Consider the following 27,227-nt stretch of genomic DNA (forward strand, 5'->3'; position numbering starts at 1 on the left):
CGTCAGCTGAGCAGGGCTTGTGTTGATGGCGGCATATACTGACCTTTCTCACCTTTGTGCTCCTTGCCTCCTAGACAACCCCGCCCTCTTCTGGTTCTCCAGGCACATCTCTCTCTGGGGGAGCATCTCCTTCAACCTGGCTGTGTTCATCAACCTGGCTGTGGCCCTCTTCTACCCGTTTGGGGATGACGGTGATGAAGGTAAGTGCTTGTGTTTCTGCAAATGACGACTACCTGAAAATCCCCAAATTACATTTACTAGCTCTCTGCAACTTTAAAACAGAAAAGCTTAGTTCTCATTAAATATTTTTTCTCTCTTTATTGCAAGTATAGAGACACTAAGTAGGGTAGACAGAAAACTGTGGCCAGTAGAAGTGCTGTTTTACAGAAACTCATATATGGCTTAATAATTCGAGGTAAGTGTTGGAAAATGGAATGGCATGATTGTCTATCAAACATATTTATACTGTCTTATTTCAATTATGTGGGAGTCTTATGCCCAAGAATTTTCATGAAATAGTAACAGTTACAGTTTGCTTTCTGTCTTGTCTGAGGGTTTTATAATGAACATATCTGCAAAATATATATTTTGATTTTATAATACAGTGCATTTATAATATTCATAATCTTAGTCTTAGACATACGCACAGCACAAGACAGGCTGTGCTGACGGACAGTGATGGATATTGACTGTCAAGCTGATGGTATTAAGGCAGTCATGCACGAGCTTTACAAAGGCAAAGATGGGGAAAATGCAACGTGAAGTGGGATATTCCATAGAAACCAGGTGGGGCTTTCAGGTTTGGTAGATTGCTTTGGAGAAATCTGTTACAGGTGTGGGATATTAGAGTGGGTAGGAGACAAAGGTGAGAGAAATCAGCAAATAACCTCCAAGTGACCCCAGAGCACATCTGCTTGTGAGGCCGTAGGCTAGACTGCTTGACAAGGAGTAGCTGTTACCAGGCAAACACTACCACCGCCCTCCTAGGGGAGGCATGAGGTATAGCACCATAGCAGCAACAGATATCTAAGCAAATTTCAGATGAACTGGAGGCAAAGAAAAGAGATGGGAGCCCAAGAACAACTCCCTGATTTCCAGTTTCTGTCAGGTCCCACGGGCATCAATGTCTTCATCTTGGCTGCAGTTTGAGCAGCATAAGTAGAGTTTGCGGTGTTTTGGAACACATCAGAGATAGGGACCTCAGACGGTAGAGCAGGTGTTTGACTGCATAGCAAGAGGAAGGCAGCAAGCGTATGTTCATCCACCATGCTAGCATGAGAAAGGCAGCGAGCATGGGTTCATCTACAATAATAGAAGGAGAAAAATAGCAAAACGTGTTCATCCACCATGCAAATAGAAATGGGAACACCTTTCTCTCCCATGGGTCTGGGCTTCTCTGGTAATGAGATTTTAATACAGAGGGACACAACTCTGGAGAGAAGTCCGCCATATAAATTCATGTCACCTGCACTCAGACCTATGAGGATACACAACATAGTCCCAGTAAAGATCTGGAAACTGACCCAGAAAGCAAGGAAAATCCAGAGGAGACCTTCAGCCTCTAAAAGAAGCAGATCTAACAGACACAAGACTGGAGAGCACAGCGCCCCAGGCTTCGTGGAGCCTAGTGACTGGGTACAGATGCAAACACCACTCTTGGAAGGGTTTCTGAGTCAATAGTAGTAGCAAGATGGACTCTCAGTCTTAGGATATTAGAGGACGGGATGCTGCTTAGAGGGAAAGCAGAGCATGAGACTAGGGGATAGCATAGAACCCCACGATGAACAGAAGTCACATGACTGCTTCTTGGGTTAAAGTCTTGATGGAGGTTCACGCAATCTCTACCTCAGCCACATGCTACATGTAACCAGGAAGGCTGAGGGAACACACCATTCTGTAGATGCACGCAACTGTAAGGTTGTCCAGGGAAGGAAGCTGCTTTGTGCTAGAGACAGTTCTCAATGCTAGATCTTCTCATTCAGGCTGAGCCACTGCTCTCCAGGCTTGCACTGAAACTGTCTAAGGCTGGATGGCACAAAAATTCAAGTTCTTCTAGGAAGTGCCTCAAAATGATGGGGACATACAAAATGGTAGGTTCCAACTAGAAAGGTCTCCCAGCAGACATACCTGAGAAATGGTTGAGAAAAAAATAATTATCAGTAACAATGCGTTGTAAGACATAGGACAGAACTGACCTAGGGTCTGCAGGAACAGGAAGGAGAGAGCATCCTTTACGCCAGTGTCCTGGGGAAGTATCAGCAGCACTGCACTATAAGACATAGCTCAGAGCTGGGTCTGCAGGAATGGGAAGGAGAGAACATCCTTTGCGCTAGTGTACCGGGGAAGCAAGTTTAGGAATGATATAAATTGCTTGTCACCATTCGGTCAGTTGTAGTACTCAACGGATGCTAAAAAAGGGAGGGGGGTGACTTTAAAGAAAAACACAAACATACCACATTTTAACTATCTGCCCATGACCTGCTTAACCAGTTACAGAGGGGACAGGAGTACCTGTGGAACACAGAAGCCACTAAATAACCGTGAGTGAGACATAGTCACACCATGTGCCTCGAAGGACAAGGTGGCATGGGATAGAGGTGAAGAAATGGAAGAAAACTTAGAAAACCCAGATGAGAGGTGTTCTACAGAGTAATTGGTCTGGGCTCCACAAGGCTACCAAGCTCAGCAAAGACAAAGATGCAGAACTGTCCCAGTGAACAGACAGGGATGGAGGAGATGACAGGATTGTGACGTTGTCGGTCACAGATGTTGTCATGCAACACATGGGTATTTGGATCTAGATGAAGGGCCTGCGGGATGGCTTCTCCACTATTTTTGCAGCTATTGCTTAAGTGTTAAGGGGCTCTGAAATGAAATTTAAAAACTAGAATCAAGGGTTCTGTCCAATCCTAGCGGGCATCATTTGGAGGCAGGAAAGGCAGCCATGAAATCACCTGGAAAATCTGGGCCAGCCTTCCCCACCCTATTACAAGTCACATTAGAGTCACAGAGCCCTCGTGGAAAGGGGCCAGCAGAGGCATGGACTGTTCTTCCTCCAGGAGCAGAGAATGGTGGTGTCACCCAGGCTCTTGGAAGTGTCTTGTGCTCCACTGTCTTGTTTACGTGTGGGTTACAACATTAGTTTAGAGAACAATGTCCTACAGTTGGGATGATGGCACAAAGGGATCCACGGGAGATGTTGCCTCTCAGATGAGCACCCCGAGGCACCATCCATCTCGGCTGAAGATGGAGCCTTCCAGACCTGTGTGGAATCTGTTGATGCTAGGGCCTTCTCCAGCCCTGCCAGATGACCTGTTCTGGAAGACTAGTCAGTGGACAGCTTTGTTATCCTGAGATAGATAGCATTTTTAAATCTAGAGGGTGGGCTTATTTTTCACATTTTGAGTGTGATTCTTCTCCCCCACCAACAGTTTTGCTAAGGAAGAAAAGATTCTTTGAGGAGATTTAGATTTACTCCGTTTCACAAGCATTTATCTGTGTCCTAGGCACCATGCTAGGCTAGGAGATACTAAGATTAGTTAAGCTGTTCTGCCCTCAAGGATCTCATGTTGTAGTTAAAGGACCAGGAAATGAAAAAGACACAAGAGGAAGGGCCACCAATGTGTTTATGGATGGATGGCGAGTTTCTTTGGACCTGGGTGTAGGAAGCAGGAGTCTAATGAGCCTGCACAGGAAGCCCAGGCATGCAGAAGGCTGAGGACTGAGAAGCAGCTGTGTGGGACGGAAAGCCATGAACAAATGATTCTGCGGCAGCGCTCCAAGACTAGAGTGGAGTTGAAGTCTAGTTTGACTGTCAGAATTCTCTTTTACAAAGGACCAAACTCTTATTTAGAGATATTGGGGAGTATAGAGGAATTCCTATAATACATCCCCACTCAATATAATATAGGCTTATTATGGAAAATTCATTGCAAGACATTAAGAGAAAGAGTTTCCACTTGGTAAGGATAGGCTATCATGCTCTGTATTGCTTTAGTTTGGGTTATTTGCTTGAGAGACAGGGTCCCTCTTACTGGGTAGGCCAGGTTGGCCTAGATAGAATTCACTGTGTAGTGCAGGTCAGCCTTGAACCAACAGCAATCTTCCTTTTCCTTGGGTCGGAACTAACCTGGTGCTTCTCAGACGACCACAGACACCATCATCAGTAACCACATTGAATAACTGTTCATCTGTGTTCACATTCCACACAGATGTACTGAGCGGTAGGATGGGTGCAAGACCAGACAGCCCACAAGCTACTTAAGAATGGATGAAACACCTGGTCTTAGGCGCATGGCTGTACCTTCTCACATAGCAAAGGGAGATCCCTGCAGGCCACAGACGTCTGGGGCAGAGTAAAGGTGTGGGTAAATCGTCTGGCACTGGTGACAGTATGAGCATTTGTGCCACATCTTAGCTTTCCAGAATATCATAGCAGACTTTATTTATGAATTAGCCTGGGAGTTCCATGATGGGCAGATTGTCAAAAGTTCCCTGAAGATGTTAATTATAATGCATGCTTAAAAGCAAAGCTAGGGGATTCTGGGGAGACATCTTAACAATTAAAAATATGCTTTGCTCTGTTATCTGAGCAGAGTTTGGGTCTTAGTATACACTCAGGGTGGCACACAAATGCCCTTAACTCCACCCCATAGGGATCTGGCATATCTTCCTGGCCTCTGTGGGCATCTGCATGAACACACACACACACACACACACACACACATACACACACACACACGCTTGTACACATATATGCCAAACATACATAAAAGAAAAGAAAAAAGAAAATAAAAAACTGGGGACTGAGGAAATGGCTCAGTCAGCAGAGTGACTGCCACACAAGCCTGAGGCCCTGACTTTTCATGTCCAGAACCAATGAAGAAAGCCAGATGCAGCCGCACCACCTGGGGATTAATAAATATTTAGTTGCTTGCTCAGTATGAACTCCCTGAGAATATTTTGTCTACTTGATAAACAAGTATTGGTTTATTGCTGCAAGTCACACTGTGACAGGCTGGGGCCCCCGCATCCTTATAGTTTGTCTCTTAATGGAGTCCTGAGAGTCGACACACCTGGGATGGTAAAGGCTCTCTTCCTGTACTGCTTCAGGAGAGCTGTCGAGTCCAGGGAGATGGTGGCTGGGTTTGCTTTTGCAAGGCAGAGCATGTATAAGCCAATATCAAAATAAACGTAAGTAGGCTATCCATTTTGATGATGAGGACGATGAGCTTTCTTTTCCAAGTCTTTAAAAAAATCATTTAAATTTCTATCTCGATTTTGTGTGTGTGTGTGTGTGTATTTTTACATGTATGTCCATGTACCATGGACATACGTAGTGCAATTGGAGGCTAGAAGAGGGTGTTGTATCCACTAGGACTAGAGTTACAGACAGTTATAAGCCACTGTGGGATTACTGGGAATTGAACCCTGGTCCTCTGGAAGAGCAGCCAGTGTTCTTAACTACTGGACCAGCTCTTCAGCTCCATAGCCTTCTTTTAATCACTGTTTATTTGGAAGCTGTTATAGCAACAAAATTATTGCTATAATAAAATTCCAGATTCTGGGTATTTCATAAGGCAAATGTTTACTTAGTTCCCTGTTTTGGAAACTGGAAGCCCATGGTCGGGTATCATCATCTGTCCAGTCCAGGTGGGGACTCTCCTTGGTTACATCACAACCTGATGGAGACACAGACTGGGGTGTGCCTGTGTGGAGGAGGGGTCTTGTGAACAGGAGAGCTACGCTTTGCAGCCTACTCCCAAGGGAGTGTCTGGTGCCTGCCCTGGCAGTGTCAAACCCTCCTAAAGGAACTCTGTGATCTAGGCTCCCTTCTGCAGGTACCACCTCTTAAAGATTCCATTGCTGTAATAATATTTCCCAAGGGCCTTGCTTGAAGTCTGGAGCCCTTGGGAGAACAGTCACACCATACCTGAACCACAATAAGTAGCATGACACAGAGTCAGGACTGAAGTGCATCTAAATTAATGTTGTCCATGGGTAGTTACAAATTCTTGACAAAATCTTTGTGATTTTTAGATGCATTGATCCTCGATGAACACAAAATCCATTAAAGCGCACGTATGGTTCCCTGTAGGATTTCGACGCTATTGCCGACGCTTTGCTCATGAAATCACTTGAGGTGTTCTGCATCAGAACTCAGTGTTTGGGTCATAAGATGTGGCTGGAAGAATAACCATTATGGAGTATTTGGCACAGAAAGTTGGGGAGAAATCTCCAGTTTGTTGTGTTCCCCCTGAGATCCTGGTCCCCATCAGCCAAGCCAATAATGCGGTGCCTAAAGTTGCTTCTGTAGATGCAGCACACGCCACCCTGGAGAAGGGGTGTCTTCGAGTATGCTCACCCGTTCACACACCATAGAACTGCACTTCTTTTTCAAGGGAAAAAACTTAAACCTCCTTTGTAAAAAAAAATTTCCAAGGAACTTGGTGTATAACAGTTTATTTAAATTTTTCTTTTGCTTCTGTGCATGTGCATGCCTGCCTCTGTGTGTGTGTATATGCATGCACACACACATGTTATTGTACATAGGTATATTGTGTAGGCAGATACCGCTCATTCATTTCCTGGCCACCCAGACCCAAATAGACTGCACAGAAACTATATTACTTACAACACTGCTCGGCCTATTAGCTCAGGCTTCTTATTAGCTAGCTTTTATATCTTAAAATAACACATTTCTGTTATTTTGTGTATCGCCACAAGGCTGTGGCTTACTGGGTAAGGTTCTGGTGCGATCATCTCATTCGGCAGCTACAAGGTGTCTTTATGACTCTGGTGTCTCTCTGACTCTGCCTTCTCTCTCTCTCTCTCTCTCTCTCTCTCTCTCTCTCTCTCTCTCCCTCTCTCTCTCTCTCTCTCTCTCTCTCTCTCTCTCCCAGCCTGGTATATTCTGCCCTGCCATAGGCCACAGCAGCTTTATTCATTAACCAGAGCAACACATGTACAGAAGGACCTCCCACATCATATGTGTATATAGGTGAATATGTGTGCATGTGTGAATACATATGGAAGACAGGTCAACCTCAGGTATTATTTCTTATGACATCATTCATCTCGTATTTTGAGATGAGGTCCCTCAACAGACCAGAACTACCCATTCAGATAGACTGGTTGGCCAGCACGGTCCATGATCTGCCACCCTAGCACAAGGATTCCAACATGATTAGCTTTATTACTGGGGTGTTGGAGATCAAATCTGGATTCTCGTGCTCATGAGGAAGGCTTTCCTGGCTTGGCTGTCTGCCCAGCTCCAGAAGCTTTCATTTTTTGATGATTAAATAACCTAATATATTTTGGAACTTGAGTCGGTCTGCAGGTCTATACAGTCATATTCCTACACTCATATGCAGACCCATGTGTTTTAACACATAAAGTTGACTCATATGTAGATACATGTACATGTGCTTTAATACTTAAAGCTTACTGATATGTAGATGCATGCATGTGGGTTTTAACACTGAAAGCATATCTCTATTTTATAAAATCTAAGTGTTATACAAATTGGGTTCTTTTTATTTTTATTTTTTACATTTGCCATCTCTCTCTCTCTCTCTCTATATATATATATATATGTATATATATGTATATATATATAGTCTCTCTATCTCTGTCTATCTATCTATCTATCTATCTATCTATCTATCTATCTATCTATCATCTATCATCATCACCATCATCTCTCTCTCTATCTATCTCTATTGTATATGTGTATATCTGTGCATGGAGCTCAGAGGTAAACCTGTAGGAGCTGATTCTCTTCCTCCTCTGTGTACGTTCTAGGGATCAAAGTCATGTCATTGAGCTTGGCAGCAAGGAATGCCCTTCATCTGCTGAGCCATCTTGCCAGCCTGAACTGGATTCCTTTGAGGAATTTGTAATATGATAAGTTGATACTAATATGACAAGGAAAATGATGAGTTAATGAAATACTACACCCGATTTCCCAGGTTCATTAACCATCAGTTTTGACTTGAGGTTCCTAAGTGAAGAACATTTATCAAAAGCATTTCACAAATGATTCCCAAAGGAGAGAAAGTGAAGGAGTCTCAGACTTGATGTGAAGAATGTTGACTATAGTCCGACTGTCTTGTCGGGACTGCCAACTCCCTAGTAATGACAGTGAGACCTACTATTCTTATGAAAGCTTGGCCTTTGTCTTGGGCTTGTTCCCAACCAGCACTTATAACTCAAATTAACCTGCTTCTATTAATCTAAATTCTGCCACTTGGCTTTTATTTCTCTCCCATTCTGTATGTCTGACTTGTTCTGCCTCTTGCTGTCGTCTCCACTTCTATTCTTCCCAGAGTTCCTCTCTCTTCCTGGCAATCTCTCCTTTCCTCTCCTGCCTAGCTGTTGGCCATTCAGCTCTTTATTAAACCAATCAGAAGGCACCTTAAGCAGACACAAAAATTACAAAAGTATTTCCCCACAACAGTTGACTAGCCTGAAGTCAATGCACAAGACTTCTGGAAATGTAATGAAGAAGACTGTGCCCTAACATGTTTCCTTGTGGTAGAACATTGTTCTGAGATTCACTGCACCACAGCTTTGTTTGTATATAAAGCACAGAAGCCAAGATTTCAGTGTTCTCTCTGTGTGTTCTTGGTGACAAGTAACCGCTCTGCCTTTTCCAGGTACACTTTCCCCCTTCTTCTCCGTCCTCCTTTGGATAGCAGTGGCTGTCTGCACATCCATGCTGTTTTTCTTCTCCAAGCCTGTGGGTATCCGGCCATTTCTAGTATCTATCATGCTCAGATCGATATACACCATCGGCCTGGGACCAACGCTAATACTTCTTGGTGCTGCTAACGTAAGTACATTGCTTGACTTTATATCTTAGGGAATTCAGATGTACCAAGTATAAACATAGTTAGCTCTATGCTTTTATTCATGCATATACAGTGAATTCAGGGTTGATGGGAATCTATGTTAACTAGAGTATCATTTGTGCACGCTTTAATTTGGAGAGAAAGAACAAAAATACGACTAACACATTGATTTAAGCAGCACTTGAAGGGTGACCCAGTTCTGCTGTCCATTTCATCATGGTTAATGTTCTCTCTGTACCATACCTGCTATTACTGAAAAAATGACCCAGACACTGTTAACACCTGAAAGTGGGTTCTAAATCATCCCGAAAGATTAAATTATGTTCAGTAGAATTTAAGGAGTACTTTTTCCCAAATAACTTAGAAGTGGGGAGAAAAGACTGCTAGACAAAAGAATAAGTTCCCAAATTGGGCCCCTTTCCTATGAGAAAAACCTATAAACTTATGAAAGGCACAGGGGAGATTTTTTTTCACCAAAACTTTCGTATATTAGGGCAAGTGAATGCCTTTTGACATAATAGTTTTAAGCATAGAATGAACAAACTGGAAGTATCATGCCAAGAAGCTAATGAAAGATTTGTAGATGTAATTTAAACAAAAAATATAAAACTTTGAATAGACTCTGCCAACTTTAGGCAAGGTATATCTGTAAATGAATATGAAGAAAAGATAAATCATAAAATTGATGAAAAACAAACGGTCAGAAATCACATAAATATTATTGTATCTACATAATCAATACCTAAAGCACTGCCTGTAACTTTCACTGAGTTTCTAACTGAAATGTTCTATATTCTGGTATCTTAGCTGGGATTACCTCCTATACTACCTCATGTAGTTACTGAGGATAGTAATTGATAGTCACATTCCTGGGACATCAAAGGGAGTCTATGAATATTTTTGAATAAGTAACTAATGAGTGAATGCATGGGCAAATGACTAATATTTATTGAAAATAAATAAATTTGTTAACCAACTTTTAAGAATTACCAAGACGATGTAGTCAGTAGTCAATTCTGTGTTTTCAGTGTTTTTGGCCTTGGTTTTTATCACAATTCTCCAGGAGCTGGACAGTTCCACAGCTCCTAGTTGTCAGAATATTAAAAACAAATTCTCAGCTATCACCAGTGAAGGAAAGCGTACGGAAAACCTGTGAGCAGAGGTTTTGAAAGTTAACAAATACGCCCTTCTCCGGGTTTCTTAGGGGCTGAGCTATCACAATAGTGCACGGACCCAGTCCTCGCTCACCCGCATCTCCATGTTTCTGAATTATCTGCCCTTGTTCTTCCCTGTCTCGATGGCCCCATGCCATCCCTCCTTCCAGCTCACACCCATCTCCATTTCCCTCCATGCCATCCTTGGCCTTGGAACATTCAGAAGTGATTTCATGATGTTGCCTTGTCTTTGCTTTGAAAATAAGCAGATGTTGTGGTATCACCAAACATGACAACTAGACAATCTTCAGGAATGAGGATAAATGTGTCTACACCTCTGTGTTTGGCTCATGTCATTTCTCGAGAAAATGTGTTCAGCATGAAATTGTGTTATTTAAAGAAGTAGATGTTATTCATAAACAGATCATTGACTAAACGAGAAAAACCTAAGTTTCTGAAAGTGAAGAGCCAGGCAGAGTTGTGCCCAGAAGAGCAAATGTTCTCTTCTGTACCTGTTACGTCATCGATAGACATATAGAACCCCGAGAGGTAGACTGTGAAGCTGGCCATAGAGAATTCATGTGCCATTTTCTGTTTCTTTCTACCTGTTTTTTAAAAATCTTTGGACCAAGACTATGTAGTCAGAGGTAAGGAAAAACATTTGAATGTTCAGTGTGGGCGTGAACTAAAAATATCCAGTGTTCTTTTCCTGTCTCTAGTAGGACACTATAAAGTGATAAGTTCTATGTGGTTTGGTGAGAATCATACCATAAAATATTCTCTCCCAAAGTCAAGTTTTTATTGAACTGATTTATGAGAAAGTGTTATGCACGTAGACATGTCTGTCTTACTAATTCCATGAATTTTCTAGTATTCCAATAGCATAAAACATGTTATTTGGCTAGATACTACCAGCAACCTGGGGTCATTTGACCAAAGAAAATAAAATCTTGCTGATTTGAGGCAAATTTAATGACATTGCTATAATTTGATACCAGTGCAGATGTTAATAGAGAAGTTTATATTTATTATTTATTGTTGTAATTTGCTATCATAGATTAATAAAGTTACATTAGTGAATTACTGTATACTTCCCTCCTCACATAAATGCCTTACACAATATCTTGATTCATCTTTACTTATGAGACATTAAATCAGAACATGATTCATATTTGTGTACCTTAGTATTAATTCTCTATATTATTGATAATATAAATTAATATACTAATTAATTTAATTTGTACATAGACATTTGCATTGTATGTCTGTCACTGCTGAAATAATAGATACCAGAATAAGAAAACCAAAAAAATTAGTCTGACAGTCTAGACACAACAAGAAACAGAATTTGAGACTTCAGATATAAGTCAACCAATCTCTGATTTCACCCTTCTTGTTAGTTGGAGTAAGGTGTGGACAACTGGTCTACCGTCTTCTGCCTGCTGAGATCAGTTGAGAATTTTGGTGTGGAAGACCCCCAAAAAGAGCAGTATTGATTATATTGATGCAGTGATGGTAACATCTATCATTTACCAAGTGTCTGATATGTAGATCACTCAGTTAGCATTGCCACCATGATGTTTCTGCATCATAGCTCATGCAGTAATTGGTCTCTAGACTCTGCCCCTCATGTGAAGCAAATATGAAGAGTCTCTTTTAAGAGAAAGGAAACACAATAAAAGGTTTTATTTTATTTTATTCAGTATTTTTCAGTTTCTAGTTTATTGTGATAAAATTGAGTTCATTAAAGCTTGAAGCTTGTCTGCCTTTCAGCCAGATTTCCTGTCAGAAGCCATGTTGACTGTCAAGCGCAATGCTGCTCCCACAACGGTGTTTGTCATATACTGTTCTGCTGAAAGTTTAAAAGATTTCCAGGGTGATATTTAACTGTATGTAAATTTGATTTACATAGTGGCCTTAAGATTTTATCCTGTCTGAGGTATAATACCACATACCTGGAGATTATTGTAGGAAATCATCTCATTTTTCAGGAAAAGGTTGAATCCCATGCTTGAGGAGAACATGGTGATATTGTTGGAGACAGTGGGTTTAGTTTTATCTTTTAAGACATTAGCAGATTGTCTTTTGCTTTGCTACCCTCTGTTCTTGCACTCATTTGTCCTTGACACAAACCACTTAAGCACAAGGACCGTTTCTATCTCCGAGCTCTGTGAGCACATGGAGAAGCCACACTGCCCTCGTCAACCCCAGTCCCCTTCCAGATGTCTCTAGGGCAGCAGCTTTAAACCTGTGGGTCACGACCCCTTTGGGGGTCGGCTGATATCTCATATATCAGATATTTGCAGTATAATCAATAATAGTACCAAAATTATAGTTATGAAGTAGCAATGAAAGTAATTTTATGGGCTGGGGGTCACCACATAGGGAACTGTATTAGAGGGTCTCAGCATTAGGAAGGTTGAGAACCACTGCTCTAGAGAGCAGAAGTCTATGTATCCAGCTATAGGTCAAGGGTCATGCAAACAAGCAAAGCATGTCTCTTTGTCTTTCATGTTAGCACAACCAAGTCCTGTTCAGACAGAAATGCATCTTGTCTTTTATGCTATGTAACTAAAATTTATTGATCATTTTGAGAATTCAGTCCAGTCTGTTACTCTCTAATGTGTCTGCTTTATGAAATAGTTTTCCTGCATGTTTTCTCTAACCCATCCTAGAAAGTTTTTATTTTTGTTTAACCCCTTTCTGTATCACATTGATAAACCTGGGTGGGCAAGCCAAGGTAAGTTGGTAAGTTGTGTGATTATGAAAAGGGTCCCTCGAAAGCAACAGAGTAGCAGCTGGATATGGCTTTGCCAGACACTCATTCTCAGCCTTGCTGTGCACCCAGCTCATTGCCAGACATGGGACCTCTGTTGTTTATTCAATGCTGGGGATTTGGGCAGTTTTCTTTCAATCAGACTTGCTCTGAAGGCCCCAACATGTCTTAGCGCTGCTGAGTGAGAACATAGGGGCTGAAGAGCAGAGAAGACTCCTGTGGCTCAGCCGCTGAGGCTGGTGACAGGAGGGTGGGAGGGTTTGCGATGATCGTGGTCAGAGGATGGACAGCTAAAATAGAGAGCCGTAAGTATCTAAGGAACACGTGAATAGTCATTATAGTAATTTCTGAGCCTGTGTTATGTCAGCTAGGCTCCTAAGGGGTCTTCTAAGGTAAGATCTCTTTATGGCAGGTTTTTAGAAACCACCAAGGCTTCCCATGGCAAGGTTGTCCAAGAATAAGGAAAAGCCAGATTTACACTCCGTCTGTGTTGATGGCAGAGCTAGGGTCTGTCATTCTTTGTCCCTGGAGCTACAAAGAGAGCTAATTCTGTATGTTGTTACATGTGCATTTGTAGACTGCCTGAAAACACTCAGGAGGACACTGAGAAAGGCCGCCACGGACTTGGCAATGCTCATCTTTCAGTGTCTTCTTCCTAGACGACCTCGAAGCACTAAAATCCCGCTTTCTCTGTCCTTCAGCTGTGTAATAAAATCGTGTTCCTGGTGAGCTTTGTGGGAAACCGAGGCACGTTCACCCGAGGTTATCGAGCGGTCATCCTGGACATGGCCTTTCTCTACCACGTGGCATATGTCTTGGTTTGCATGCTCGGCCTCTTTGTCCACGAGTTCTTCTACAGCTTCCTGGTGAGTCCAGCCTTGGGGACAATTGCTGCTGAGCCATGATGCTGCCTCTTACACCTTAGTCTTCCGGTTGGCTTCTTTTTATTAGTTTTGTTGCTGTTGTTGTTAATGTTGTTGTTGGTTTTATTTTCAAGGCACAGATTATGTTATTTGTGGAATTGCCTAGAAACTTGGGTTATCATTTTTAGTCTTTTCTCGGGGAAGTACAAAGATGACGGAGTTCTAGTCTTTGCTGAGAAGCAAACAACCTCGTTGCCTCTTTTCTTGGCCCAGGTGTCATATGACAAGCTGCTTTGGGTTTTCATCCAAGTATTATTTACTTAATTCACTGGTTATCTAGCTTCATAGGGGACAGATAAAGATGAATAGTCCTTTGTGCTAAAATCATATCTTGTTTATGGTATCAAATGTTACATTAATCATTCCAGTGGCGTGGACACAAAATGAAAAGGAAGAAAACCACCTTAGCCAAAGAACAAGCTGTTTAAAGTACAGCCTCTTAGCTTATGTCATCATTGTGAGTTTATGATGTCATCATCATCATTGGCTTATGTCATCATTGTGAGTTTATGATGTCATCATCATTAGCTTATGTCACCATCTTTAGCTTACATCACCATCATTGGCTTACACCACCACCTTTAGCTGATGTCACCATCGTTAGCTTATGTCACGTCACCGCTGTTAGCTTATGTCACTACCTTTAAGTTATATTTAACTTATATCATCACAGCTAAGTTTAGCTGTGTGCATTTAAATCTTTAGACAGGTTTTTCAGATTCCTTTATGTTTGTTCTGAGACGGCTTGCATCACTGTGTAGCCCAGGCTGTCCTCTCTCTCACAGTCTTCCCACCTCAGCCTCTGTGTGTGGGTGGTGCCTGGGCGGTGTCACTGCCCCCAACCGTACATCCTTCCCAAGGATGCCCTCTCGTCCCCAGACGCCATTTTCCCTTCTCCCTTTCTACCGTGTTATAGCTGTGAATGGGGAATGGAGCTGGTATACAAATATGATGAGATTAACTCAATGAATGATATTCGAGTATGGACACATGTGTGCCACAGTGCACGGCAGAAGTCAGAGGACCGACTTGGGTGTTGCCCTCACCTACCACCTTGTTTGAGGGAAGAGTTTCTCACTTCATCACTGTGAACGCCATCTACTCTGGTTCCTACTGAGTTAGAATAAAATCTCTTTTATGTCAACCTAAGTGACAACCTAAGTTGAAGAAGCCAGAACACTGCCAATCTAGAGGTCGGGTTTGCAATGATAAATTCATCTTTATTGAAGAGTATTGACTTTGTTTCTAACAATAGCTTCCCAAGAGAGAAACAGATAGCAAAGTAGTGGATCTTTTAAGAAATTGACTCATCAAATGCCAGTGTCCTAAAGACAGGCTGTGCCCAGCCGTGACGGGCAAGGCCATGATTTACAGTGGACCAGGGAGTTTTCAAAGAGTACACGCCTTGACTGGTCAGCCCAGCCCAGCCAGATTCTAGCTCTTACCTCCACATAAGAACACAAACCCTGAATCTCCCAGCTTTAAAAATATGATTCATTTTTAAACATTTTTGGACATTTCTGAAAATGAATATAATTTTATTCCTTTTAATTGCCTCTGCATAATAGAACATTCACTCACGAATTCACGATTCCAGCGTATAATGTAACGGTGTGTGAAATGGCTCTCAGCATCAGCTACAGGCAGCAGACATATGTTTGAGTTCCTAATTAATATATAGATTCCCTACTATTAAAGACAGAACAGATAAGAACCCTTTAGAGGAAAGGAAGTTACCTTTTCCTGTTTGTGGTTCTGCTCTCAAATGTACAAATGAACACAGATTTTTATCCTCACTTACATATTGTTTTAGTAAGGAGGAATGTCTCCATTTCCCAAATATTTTAAATTCAGATGTTTTCTGTGGCACCAGGCTCATAAGTTGTCCTCTTCACTCTGCTTTGAGTCTTGTAATCAAACAATAAATTTAAGGAATTTTTCAACTACCCATAAAACTGCATGTGCCTAATACCATACATTTTCTGAAGTCAAATGAAAATGTCTTAACAAAGTGGTGTGACGCTGACCGTGGAGCCAGCATCTGCTCATCGCATGCTGCTGGAGCTCTCTTCAAGGAAACAGTGCCTCCTTTATCCTAGCTCAACTGCTCGGGTTCCGTCAAAAATGTTATTTGTTTGAAAGCTCTTTTTTGTTTGCTTGTTTGTTTTTTCAAGACAGAGTTTCTCTGTAGCTTTGGAGCCTGTCCTGGAACTAGGTCTTGCAGACCAGGCTGGCCTCGAACTCACAGAGATCCGCCTGCCTCTGCCTCCCGAGTCCTGGGATTAAAGGCGTGCGCCACCACCGCCCGGCTTTGAAGGCTGTTTTGTAATTGTTATTTCTGTAGCTCTTCGATTTGGTGTACAGAGAAGAGACCCTGCTGAACGTCATCAAGAGCGTCACTCGGAATGGCCGCTCCATCATCCTGACCGCCGTCTTGGCTCTCATTCTCGTCTACCTGTTCTCCATCATTGGCTTCCTTTTCCTGAAGGATGACTTCACCATGGAAGTGGACAGACTGAAAACCAGAGCACCAGTCACAGGTACCATTCCCCCTCCAAGCTCCCTGGCGGTTCTAACTTGTACACACCTTGTTTGTGGGATTTCAGACAGACAGCGATAGGTAAAAATTTTACTTTCACCCTTTCAAAATGTGGTCTTGTTTACCGCTGCTGTGGTTTGAGGGTGAAATGTCCTCCGAGCCCCATGTGTTTGACATCTGGTCCCTGTGTGGTGGCACTGTTTGAGCTGGCGGAGCCTCTCTGGAGGAAGTGGTGGGCCTTGGGGTGGATAGTCTCTCACTTCCTGTCTGCCCTCTGCCTCCTGACTGCTAACACAGTGTGACCAGCTGCCTTGGCCACCGCCAGGTCCGGCTGTATCTCTTTGAACCATTAGCCAAAATAAACTTCATTTCTTCCTCAAGTTGCTCGTTGTTAGGTGTTTGATCCTAGCAATGATTAGAGTAACTAACACAACTTCCAAGAGCTTGAGAATCTGAATACTTTAGCCTGCACGCTGTCGGTGTGGGCTGGGAAATACACAAGAGACATCATCTGCTCTCCAGCTTACAGGGTTGCGTAACGCTGACCATATTGCAGGAGGCGGCTGCAGCTTCACTGCAGGCAGTTCCAGGGTTTCTTCCCCCTCTTCTTCCCGTTTCCCCAGAGAACAGTATCCAGCACCTACAAGCCACCACTCGGCCATTCCCCCACAGGCACTGCATCACATTCAAGTAACTGCAAATAATACATGCTTGCTTGGATGAGAAACCATCGGGTAGTAAGAGGAGGGTTTGGGAAGACATGTTCAGGGGCTGTGACTGAAGGACCCCGTTCAAGACTGCATGATGTGGACCACCGTAGGGGACCTGGTGTCCTCGCTGAGAAGCCCACCGTGAGGGGCTGTCCTCCAGGGTTATTTTAGACTTTGCGTAGACTTTCACTTTCTCACCCCTCATGTATACCTTTTGTTGCTTAACCCTGCTTTGCTCTAAAGAAACCATGCTCTATATTGTGGTGTTTTTCTTGGTTCCATCAACTACTGTTTCTAGAGACTAGAGACAGGAAATCCCAAAAAGACATGCTTTCTTCTCAAATCATTGACTTTAAAACTAAGATTTAATTAGTGGGAACATAGGCATTCTTGCCTTTAATTGATACCTCATCCTTCCTTCCATCTCTTCTCCCTCCCTCCTTCCCTCTCTCCCTCCCTCCCTTCCTTTTTTTTATGTCCTGACCACAGTTTCCCCTCCCTCCTTTCCGCCCATCCCCTCCTCCACCTCCCTTTGCCTCCTCCCCCAATCCACTCCTCCCCTGTTTCTGTTCAGAAAGGGGCAGGCTTCCCACGGTTATCAACAAAGCATGGCATATGAAATTGCAGTAAGGCTAATAAGCACCGCCCCTTTTATTTAGTCTGGGCAGGCAATTCAGTATGAGGTGGATGGGGGAGTACTGAAAGAGATGCCTGGAAGGAGGCACTTTTGGGGGTCAGGTAGGGACCAAATACAAGGGAAGCGCCCACAAATCTACAAGGATAAGACAGATAATTCTTCATTATGAAAATGACAATGTACAGTAATATCTTCCATAAGAGATGGGATGGCTACGTGGTATTCAGATTGTTCACTGGTGAGTCTAACTGCCTCACGCATGTGACAGAAACACCAGCTGCACTGGAGACACCTTTGAACTCCACAGAAAATGTTAGTCTGTGTTTTCGGGAACGTGAAATATGTTGCTGTTGCTTCATGTGACTTTTCTAGAGTGTCACAGGCATGCTGTCAGCTTTTCATGTCACTCATGTGACTTCTAGCGTGTCACAGGCCGTCAGCTTTCCATTTGTGACTTTAATACAAGGAAATGACTTATCTTGGCAGCCTTAGTATTTAGTTAACGTCACACCTCCCATGGCCTTAGACCTGTGACGAGACAGAACACCGTGGCTGAGTGGGGATTCTCACCCAGCGGTGGCTCTGAGACAGAGGTAGGGAGGCGGCTTCCCAATACCTCACAAGGGCGCATCCCCAGTGACTCCCACACTAGGCCTCACCTCCCAAAAGTTCGATAGCTCCCTGAGCTGGTGCCCACACCCTCAGTTTATGGCTGCGAGGGGCACTGGAACTGCAAACCATTCCAGCGGGTTCGTGGATGTGAAGGCAAAGCTGTTATGTAAGGCCCAGTGCTCCTCTCTCTGAGCTCCTCAGGAGCTGTCCATCCCTAGCACTCAAGCCTCGTTTCCAATGACTTTCTAGATCGGAGGCCCGGCCACAGTTCCTCCAGTAGAGCAGACAGAAAACAGAAGCATTACAGCTTCCAAAACAAATGTATACAGTAGCTGTGTTTTGAATTTGGTGGCAAATATTTTATGTTGTTTGAGGAGGAAGTCAGTTCTATATTGTGTGTACTTTCTTTAGAAGTAGAAAAAAATTAAAAAAAAGAAACTTAAAGCTAAAATTTTAAGCTCTGTCTTTACTGAAAATCCATATACACATTAGTATATAAACAAGTCCAAAAAAAAAAAAACCAAAAAACAAAAAAAAAATGGAAAATACCATGAAAGCCCCACACGTAGTGACAGCTAACAGACTTACCTCCTGGTTCTCTGTGGGCTCAAAGCTTGAAAAGCATCTTCATTTCCATTGAACTTCATTTCCACCACCGTGTAGCAGCACCTGCCTTGAGTCCGCTTTCTGTTGCCATAACAGATTACTCCCGAGGCCTGGCAGTTTATAAAGGAAAGTGGTTCACGGTTCCCCAGGCTGGGGGAGCCCGCTTGGCGTCTGAAGAGGCCGTTCCTGCAACAGATGACAACACAGGGTGCCCTACTGCGAGGACAGGCAAACCAGGCTTTCCGATGGACTTGCTGGAGAGAGGAAGCATGAGTGCGTTAACCCAGCCATGAGGAGAGGCGCCATGCTTGACCACCTCTCAGCCCCTCGCAGCCAGGCTTCAGTTTCAGCGTGCACTTTGGCGGAAGCGTCTGGCCTACAGCGGGATCTCAGCTGGTGCACGGCATCTTCCTTCTTTGTGTATTGAGCACTGTTGCTCACAAAGCTGGCCGTGGGTGAGATTATTGAGGCTGACACACACAGGCAGTGAGTGGCATTTCAGCTGCAGAAGGCTGCAGTTCTTTTGCAGTGAGTGGCATTTCAGCTGCAGAAGGATGCAGTTCTTTTGCAGTGAGTGGCATTTCAGCTGCAGAAGGATGCAGTTCTTTTGCAGTGAGTGGCATTTCAGCTGCAGAAGGATGCAGTTCTTTTGCAGTGAGTGGCATTTCAGCTGCAGAAGGATGCAGTTCTTTAGCAGGTCTGACGCGATCAGAAACCACACAGATGGGAACAAGTGGTGGGGCGGAAAGACAGAGCTGGACAGTATGTCATCACGGTGCTGGGAAGAGCAGGAAGACATGTGCTGTGCAGGTATCATTGGCGAATTAGAATGGATTCTGCCTCTGGACCCAAGATCTGCTGCTTAGTGGGCAAGAAGCAGCCACTCCAACATGGCCAGAGCCATTCACAGGGAAGCCCAAGGAGTGAAGTTCTCTTGACAAGTGGACACAGTGTTCCTCAGGCCTGCCCTGTCCTCGTTCTCATCTACCCAGAGTGGAGGAGAAGTTGCCCTCATGGCTTTCTGACCTAAGCTCTCCCTCTGGCTGTTCCAACCACAACTCTGTTTCTCCCCAGGATCTGCACTGTCTGTTGGGTGCTTGGTGGACGTATCTTTAAACTAGATACCTCTGTGGTCTGTCCATGCTGTCATGTATGTATGTGCTCTCTATGGTGCTCTGTGATCATGTGTCCATGCTGTCATGTATGTATATGCTCTCTACAGTGCTCTGCTCTGTGTCTTCCCAGGTAATCACGGGGCTCCCACGATGACCCTACCTTCCATGATGGGAACATGCCAAAAGGAGAACTGCTCACCCATGATCCCCCCTTTGAACACAGGTATGTACTGACAAACACAGGTCTGTACTCGTCCCTCTAACATATAACTAGGTGTTTTATCATGTCTATAAGAGCTGATCTGGGATTTTATAATTGTGTTGAAATAGAAGGGCAGAAGGTAAAGGACCAAAATAACTCAAGCTAGAGAACGGATTCTGCATTCGTTATACTGAGCAGCTGTCTTGTTCCTCATGGTGTTTCTGATCAACGGAACCTGGCAGACTCATTGTGTGGAACGTGCTGATCCCAAACAGCAGCCAACACTAAGAGGTCCCCTTGCTTGGCTACCAAAAGGGGATGTGGAAAAGCATGGATTCTACTCCAGAATCCCAGCTGTAACCCTGGGCTTGCCCCTTTCCTGGCTATGTTTGGACAACTTGTAAGGACAGAAAAGCGACCAAAGAAAATCCCCCTCCTTCCTAAGGAGCAAATTTAAAGTTATAAGAATAACTTTAGTTCTAAACCATTCTCTTAAGGTATAGAGGAGTCTGGGGACACAGCATGTATGCTATTTCCTAAATTAAAAGCAATAGTGATGGATTTCTTAAAGCAGGGATACAGTGGTTTGTGGGTGTGTACTGGAGGTGCCTAATAGTCATATCAGGCGAGCACTTTGTCCACGAGCTACACCCAGCCCTTGTGGACTGTAGATATGTACGTAACCCAAAAGTTGTCATAGCTGAAGAAGCGCAGAGTCAGGTAAATGGTGAAGTAGATTCCGAACAGATGAGGGAAGTGACGTGAAAGACAGAGGAAAGATGAAGCATTAAGTCACCTTCCTTCTTGAGCTGTTGGACTGTTGGTGGGAGGGGGCGAATGGTCCCTTCTGCTGACTAAGCCTCATACTATCGTCCTAGAGAGAGAATGAAGCTCTTGTATTCATTCCATATAGAGTCTGACGGCACGGGCACTTGAGATGTTTTCAGCAAGGCTTGCCTGACCCCATGCAAAGCTCACACAAAAGCCAGCTCTTGTTGGCTGAGGTGGGATTACCGAGCAACCCCTCTCTGAAGTCATATTATGTGTGTCCCTTGGTTTAAACTCCTCCGCTTTCTCCAGCTTTCCCCACAGACACAGCATAGTCTCTTGGCTTCATACTCCTAGACACGCTGCCCAACACTGCTCTCACTGTGGGTGTTGGGACCCTCGAGTCACCTCATACACTTTTACATACTTATTTTTGTTTTCTATTTATGTACATGGCACGTGTGTGTATGTGAGCACCCATAGAGGACAGAAGAGAGTGTCACGTTGCCTTGACCTGGAGTTACGGGCGGTTGTGAAGTGCCCACTAGCATGGTTGGAGCTGACGCAGGTCCTCTGTGACAGCACTATGTCCCTTAACCACTGCGCCATCTCTCAAACCATCCCACATTACTGAACTGCATTTGGCTGTCTCTTGGCAAAAAGTGCCATTCTTTGACGGCTTAGCTCTCATTCCACAAGTATTCACCCTGGGCTCATATAGTTGGGGGTTTGGAATCTCACAAATGAAGCTGAACATTTATTTCTGAGTGTTTCTGCCAACCCATAGTGTTAGGTTATGACGGATCCTCCTACAAGTGTGCTGGGACCTGGTGGTATCCAGGTTTCCAGGTCCTTCTGCTCCTTGATTCCGTTCCACTAGTCTTGCTAGTTCCACTTGCTATCCTTGGCCTTGACAAGAGCTCGGTCAGAGCTTAGAGAGCCGACCCATCGCTTCTCCTTACATGGCTCTTCACCTAAGGATGGGTGTGCCATTTCTAACTTGTTGAAGGAAGATTTATAATAGGAAGTAGGTTTGGCCCAAAGACCCTGAGACGTTTCATCTAAATCCTAACAGATTAAAAAGGAATCTGACTTCTGTCTAGATATTCCCACAACAGATCTGGGAGTGTAGCAGAGGACCATGACAGGACTTTCAGGGACCAGAAATACTCTCAGATGCACACAGTCATGCTTTATGAAGTTCTTCAGCTTCCTAGAAATATGTCACAAATGGGACATACACATGCATGCACGCACACACATTCACACACACCAAGCAACTGGGCATTGCAATACACATTCGTACCCCCTAAACTTGGAGGAGGGGATAAGAGGATCCTCAAGGATCATTGGTCAGCCAGTTTAGCTAAGAGTAATTGAAAAACTTTGACCTCTGGCTTCCACATTCATGTGCATGTACGTGCACACTCACACACACACAGAGAGAGAGAGAGAGAAAGAGAGAGAGAGAGACAGAGACAGAGACAGAGACAGAGACAGAGACAGAGACAGACAGAGAGAGAGAGAGACAGAGACAGAGAGAGACAGAGAGAAAGAGAGAAATATTTCTATGTCACAAACTGTCAATCTATATACTCTCTAATTTTTAAAAATTCTTGTGAAAGCCACCTCCCTGGTTTGGGGGCACAGTGCCTGCTCATCCCCAGTCACAGGTTGGTCTGTGCCGCCGTCCCCCTCCTCCCCACTCGCATGCCTTCTGTTAGCGTAGTCATTATCAGCAGCTTTCAGAGTCCATCTCCATCTCAAGTCCCCAACTACAGATGTTTCTCGCTTTCCAAGGACAAACAGGGACAGCCTTCACCCCAGGTACGGTGCTTCCTTTCACAAGGTCTGATAGCAGTGTGTGGAAATCTTGTAGAGAAAGCTGCCAGAGGTGTTGGAAACCATATTGGAGCTGGGGTGCCAGGGTGCAGCTTTCCTAGTGGAGGTTCTCCCCAGCTGGAACGGAACACACTGAAAAGCCACGGCAGAGCCTTTAGGCATTTACATTCAAGGGTTAAAATTGATTTGATTAGAATTTGGAAAGTCTATAAATTTGACTTTTGTTTTTATAATTCAAGTTTTAATTTTTTTTAAAGTAGAATATCACTATTTAAGCCCTGGATATACTAAAACTCAATATGTAGATTAGACTGGCCTTGAACTCACCAAAATCCACCTGCTTCTGCCTCTTGAGTACTGGGATTAAAGGTGTGCACCACCAACACCCCCAGTCAATTTGACCTATAAATTTTACCAATATGAATAATTTCACTAATTTGATTAAAAATGTGTAGATTTTTATCTCTAGGGGCTTGTTTCCTCTAAATTTTGGCAGAATGTGTTTAACAGCAGTTTTTTTTTTTTTTAAATTGGGAAGCCTATGAGACTGATCTGGTTTTCTTTCATTGTTGGCTGTGTGCGTTTAGCCACGTAAATAGAAAGAAAGCTGGAGTCTGGTGTTTATTGTGCAACATGTGTTTTTTAGACTTAAAAATAGCCTTCCTCTGTCTAGGGCAGGGATGCAGTTCTATTTTGTGAGCTGTGGTGTGCATTGTGAGGGCCTTGTTTGCTGCCTGTGACCAGAAGGTGCACATCGCAGAAGGCCCAGGCACATGATACCTGTAGAAGAGCCGGGGACTGGCTGGCAGGCAGTGCTGGCCCTGGGAAGCCTCCTGCAGATGCAGGTCCAGTCATTTTCCCAGCACCAGAGAACTTGCAAGACAACTGGCAACTAATTCAACTTGGAAAACACTCCAAAAACTTTGTATTTCACTTGCTTCAAGGCTGCCAGAATCTGAGATAAAAATACTTACCTACCCCCCACCACCCCGAAACTGACTTTTCCAGAAGAGCAGAGCCTTGTTAAGATGATATGTGAGTCAATGCCATTTGCACATTCAGGAGAATAAAAAGCTTGGATGTGTTTAGCATGTATGAGACCAAGCTTAGTCTCCTGGTAGCCTCCTTTAATAGAAAAGATTGGGAGATAGCAGCAGAGCTTGTGAAGCTAGCACATGCTACATTTGGGGTTCCCACTGGATAGCAGTGTTTCTAAAACACTTTTCTAGTCACAAAAAAAATTACGATCAATGTTTCTGTAAAGTTAAGAGGGTCTGAACTGCATTCAGACTTGCATGTGAGTCTCAGCTCCGGGCTCCTGTGTCTATGGGGCTCACAGACAACAAATAATTTAATTATTGAAGCATAAAAGGGAGACATCAATAAATACTTAGGTTCAAGTATGTCTTGTATTTTTAAGATGTATTTACCTGTGTGTTTGTGTGTTGGTGTGAGTGTATGCCAAGCCAGAAGAAGGCTCTGGATCCCTTGGGGCTAGAGTCATAGGCTTTGAGAGCTGCCCTGCATAGGTGCTAGCAACTGAACTCTGGTCCTCTGGAAGACCAGTAAGTTCTCATAACCACTGGCCGTCTCCAGCCAGTGTCCAGTATTTTTCTTAACTATGTAGAGTAACTCTCCGAGTAAGACAATAGCTTCAGGTCCAGGAGGATAGGCTTTTATTCCTTTCCTCAATGGGACTGTTTCTTACCATTAATTAAGGAAAATGGTTTTTATGGTGGTCAGCTATAATTGGATAACCTCGTATCACTCACATGTCAGATTGGCCACTTGTGTTAAAACAATGACTTTTCATGAGATTAACAGTTACTATAAGTGGATAATTGGTAGTTTGTATTCATTGAGCCCTAACAATGTACAAACACTGTTCTAAGTTCGTGTGTGTGTGTGTGTGTGTGTGTGTGTGTGTGTGTGCAGGTGTGCCCCTGCCATTCCATTGTGTCTCAGGGAATGTTTTAGGCCTGACTATGCTGCCCAGGCCCTTCTTTAGATACTCAGTGCAGAGCCACTGCCTTCAGGATGCCCAAGCTGCTGGGTGTTTGCTCACCTGTTGGCCCACCTTCTTGGGGACTGTAAGTCTCCTGTAGGCTGAGATGCTTATACCTGTATTTGCTTTTCCTCACACAAAGCTCATGTTGTGTGAGAAAGATCGGCTTGTCACACAAGTGACCACAAGGTGGCACTTACCTATGGGATCCCTGAATGACTTCTTGAGAGTGGACTCCTGTCAAACAGTAGAACCTTTTAGTAATGTTACAGAGGCTGCTGTATGACCCCAGCATGCCTGTGTGGCTGCTCATGCATGACCCAGCATGCCTGTGTGGCTTCTGTGTGACCCCAGCATGCCTGTGTGGCTGCTCATGGAGGCTGCTGTGTGACCCCAGCATGCCTATGTCAGGCTGCTCATGGAGGCTGCCGTGTGACCCAAGCATGCCTGTGTGGCTGCTCATGGAGGCTGCCGTGTGACCCCAGCATGCCTGTGTGACTGCTGTGTGACCCCCACATGCCTGTGAAGCTCATGGTGGCTGCTGTGTGACCCCAGCATGCCTGTGTGGCTGCTCATGCATGACCCCAGCATGCCTGTGTGGCTGCTGTGTGACCCTAGCATGCCTGTGTGGCTGCTGTGTGACCCCAGCATGCCTGTGTGACTGCTCATGGAGGCTGCTGTGTGACCCCAGCATACCTGTGTGGCTGCCTTTGAGCGAGATGACTGGGTCAGTGCACTGACCTGACATGGGCATCCTCCTGCAGTGTACACGCCACACGGGAAGACGGGCCTCTTGCTGTATGTTTGTAGTCAACTAAACTTTGTAAAATTTTATTCATCTGATTTTTATATTTTAAAAACTTGAGTAACTCTGCCACACCACTCCTCCACGCTTCATTCTTGTCGATTGCACAAAGTCGTGGCCTGCATTGTGACACTGGCATTTAATGAGGTTGGTGCATGTTCAATCCCCATTTCCCTTCCTTTCTTGGCTCCCCCCCCCCACAGTCCTAATAGTCCCCTGCCCCTTTGCAATTTCATGTCCTGTAAGTTATACATATGAGAGAAAACACACGATTGTTGTCTGTGTGAGTCCTGTTCCATCCATTTTCCTACAGTGAGTGAGTGAGTGAAACTGTTGTATATACAACCCACATTTCCTTTCTCTGTCGGGTCCTTCGTCTGTGATATGTACCCAGGATGCTTCTGTCTTCTGGCTACTGTAACAGTTCCCCAGTGAGCACGAGCATACATGTTTCTCTGTAATGGGCTGCCTTTGATTCTTTGATATCTGAAGCTGAAGTGGTATAGTTGGATCATGTATTGTCTCAGGTTTTAGTTTTTTGGGGAACTTCCATGTTTATATCATATAGAGACTACATTAATTTACATTCCCACCAGCTTTATATAAGGGTCACATTCCTACACTCACACACACACACACACACACACATACACACACACTACAATTGTTGGGGTTTTTTCTGAGTCTTGATGGCAGACATCTGATAAGGAGTGAGATGGGATGACAGTGTAGTTGTGGCTGGTGATGGTGGTGACACTTTGTGTGTGTTCTTGGCAGCCTATCCATTTTATTTCACCCTGGCTAATCACATGTGTGGTGTGTCATAGGAGGCCGCTTGTTCACTTTACCGCTGCCCAGACTCCCGAAATAACCACACAGAAACTGTATTAATTAAATCACCTGCTTGATCAATCACTATAGCATATTCCTAGCAAGCTCTTAAATATTAAATTAACCCATTTCCATTATTTTGTATTTTACCACGTGACTGTGGCTTACTGTCAAGGTTCCAGCATGTCTGTCTCTGGCGGTGTCTCCATGGCTTCTCTCTGACTCCACCTCCTTTCTTCCAGCATTCAGTTTAGTTTTCCCCCACCTATCTCTACTCTACCCTATCACAGGCCTAAGATAGTTTCTTTATTAACCAATGGTATTCACAGGATACAAAGAGTGTATGGCTTTCCCTAGCTCCCAAACAACTTCATTTCCTGTCACTTCCGTGTGCCCACCTAATTGGCACATTGTGGTCTTCAGCTGGCATCTGCTTTGCTACAACCAGGCAGTTTCCAGTTAATAAGCAAATGTATCCAATGTCCTGAAACAGTTGTTACTCATTCGTTTTGATTGAAAGCCCAACTTTGGCAAAGTAGCAGCAGCTCTACTCCCTATGACCTCCCTCCTGGAACCCTGAAACTCTGTGACAATCTCTTTTGGTCTCAATTCTTTCCTTGTTCTGTCCTGCTGATCTGTCACCACCACAAAGAGCCCAGTCCCTGGTGCTCCTCCCTCCCCAAATCCCTTCAGATTTCCAGGTCAGAAATCTGGTTCACATAGTCTGCCAGTCTCCGATGCCGTGTGTGCCTGTCTCTGCTTGCAGCCCTCCTGCCAGGGGTATTCCAGCATACTGTAAAAGGAGCACCTTGGACTCATGTAAAACTATCAGGGTCCCTCTTCCAAAGGA

The 27,227-nt window shown here is 44.1% G+C and overlaps 1 protein-coding gene across 1 annotated transcript in view; it reads left to right on the forward strand.

Annotated features, from left to right (window-relative positions):
• The window catches only part of Itpr2 (inositol 1,4,5-trisphosphate receptor type 2), a 391,594-nt gene that overhangs the window by 312,206 nt on the left and 52,161 nt on the right, over nt 1–27,227 (forward strand). The window contains 5 exon segments of the mRNA XM_038317812.2: nt 75–200; nt 8,658–8,833; nt 13,484–13,648; nt 16,050–16,245; nt 20,055–20,147. Coding sequence (XP_038173740.1) covers nt 75–200; nt 8,658–8,833; nt 13,484–13,648; nt 16,050–16,245; nt 20,055–20,147 — 756 coding nt within the window.

This window comes from Arvicola amphibius, chromosome 2, assembly GCF_903992535.2.
Source record: "Arvicola amphibius chromosome 2, mArvAmp1.2, whole genome shotgun sequence".
Lineage (NCBI taxonomy): Eukaryota > Metazoa > Chordata > Mammalia > Rodentia > Cricetidae > Arvicola > Arvicola amphibius.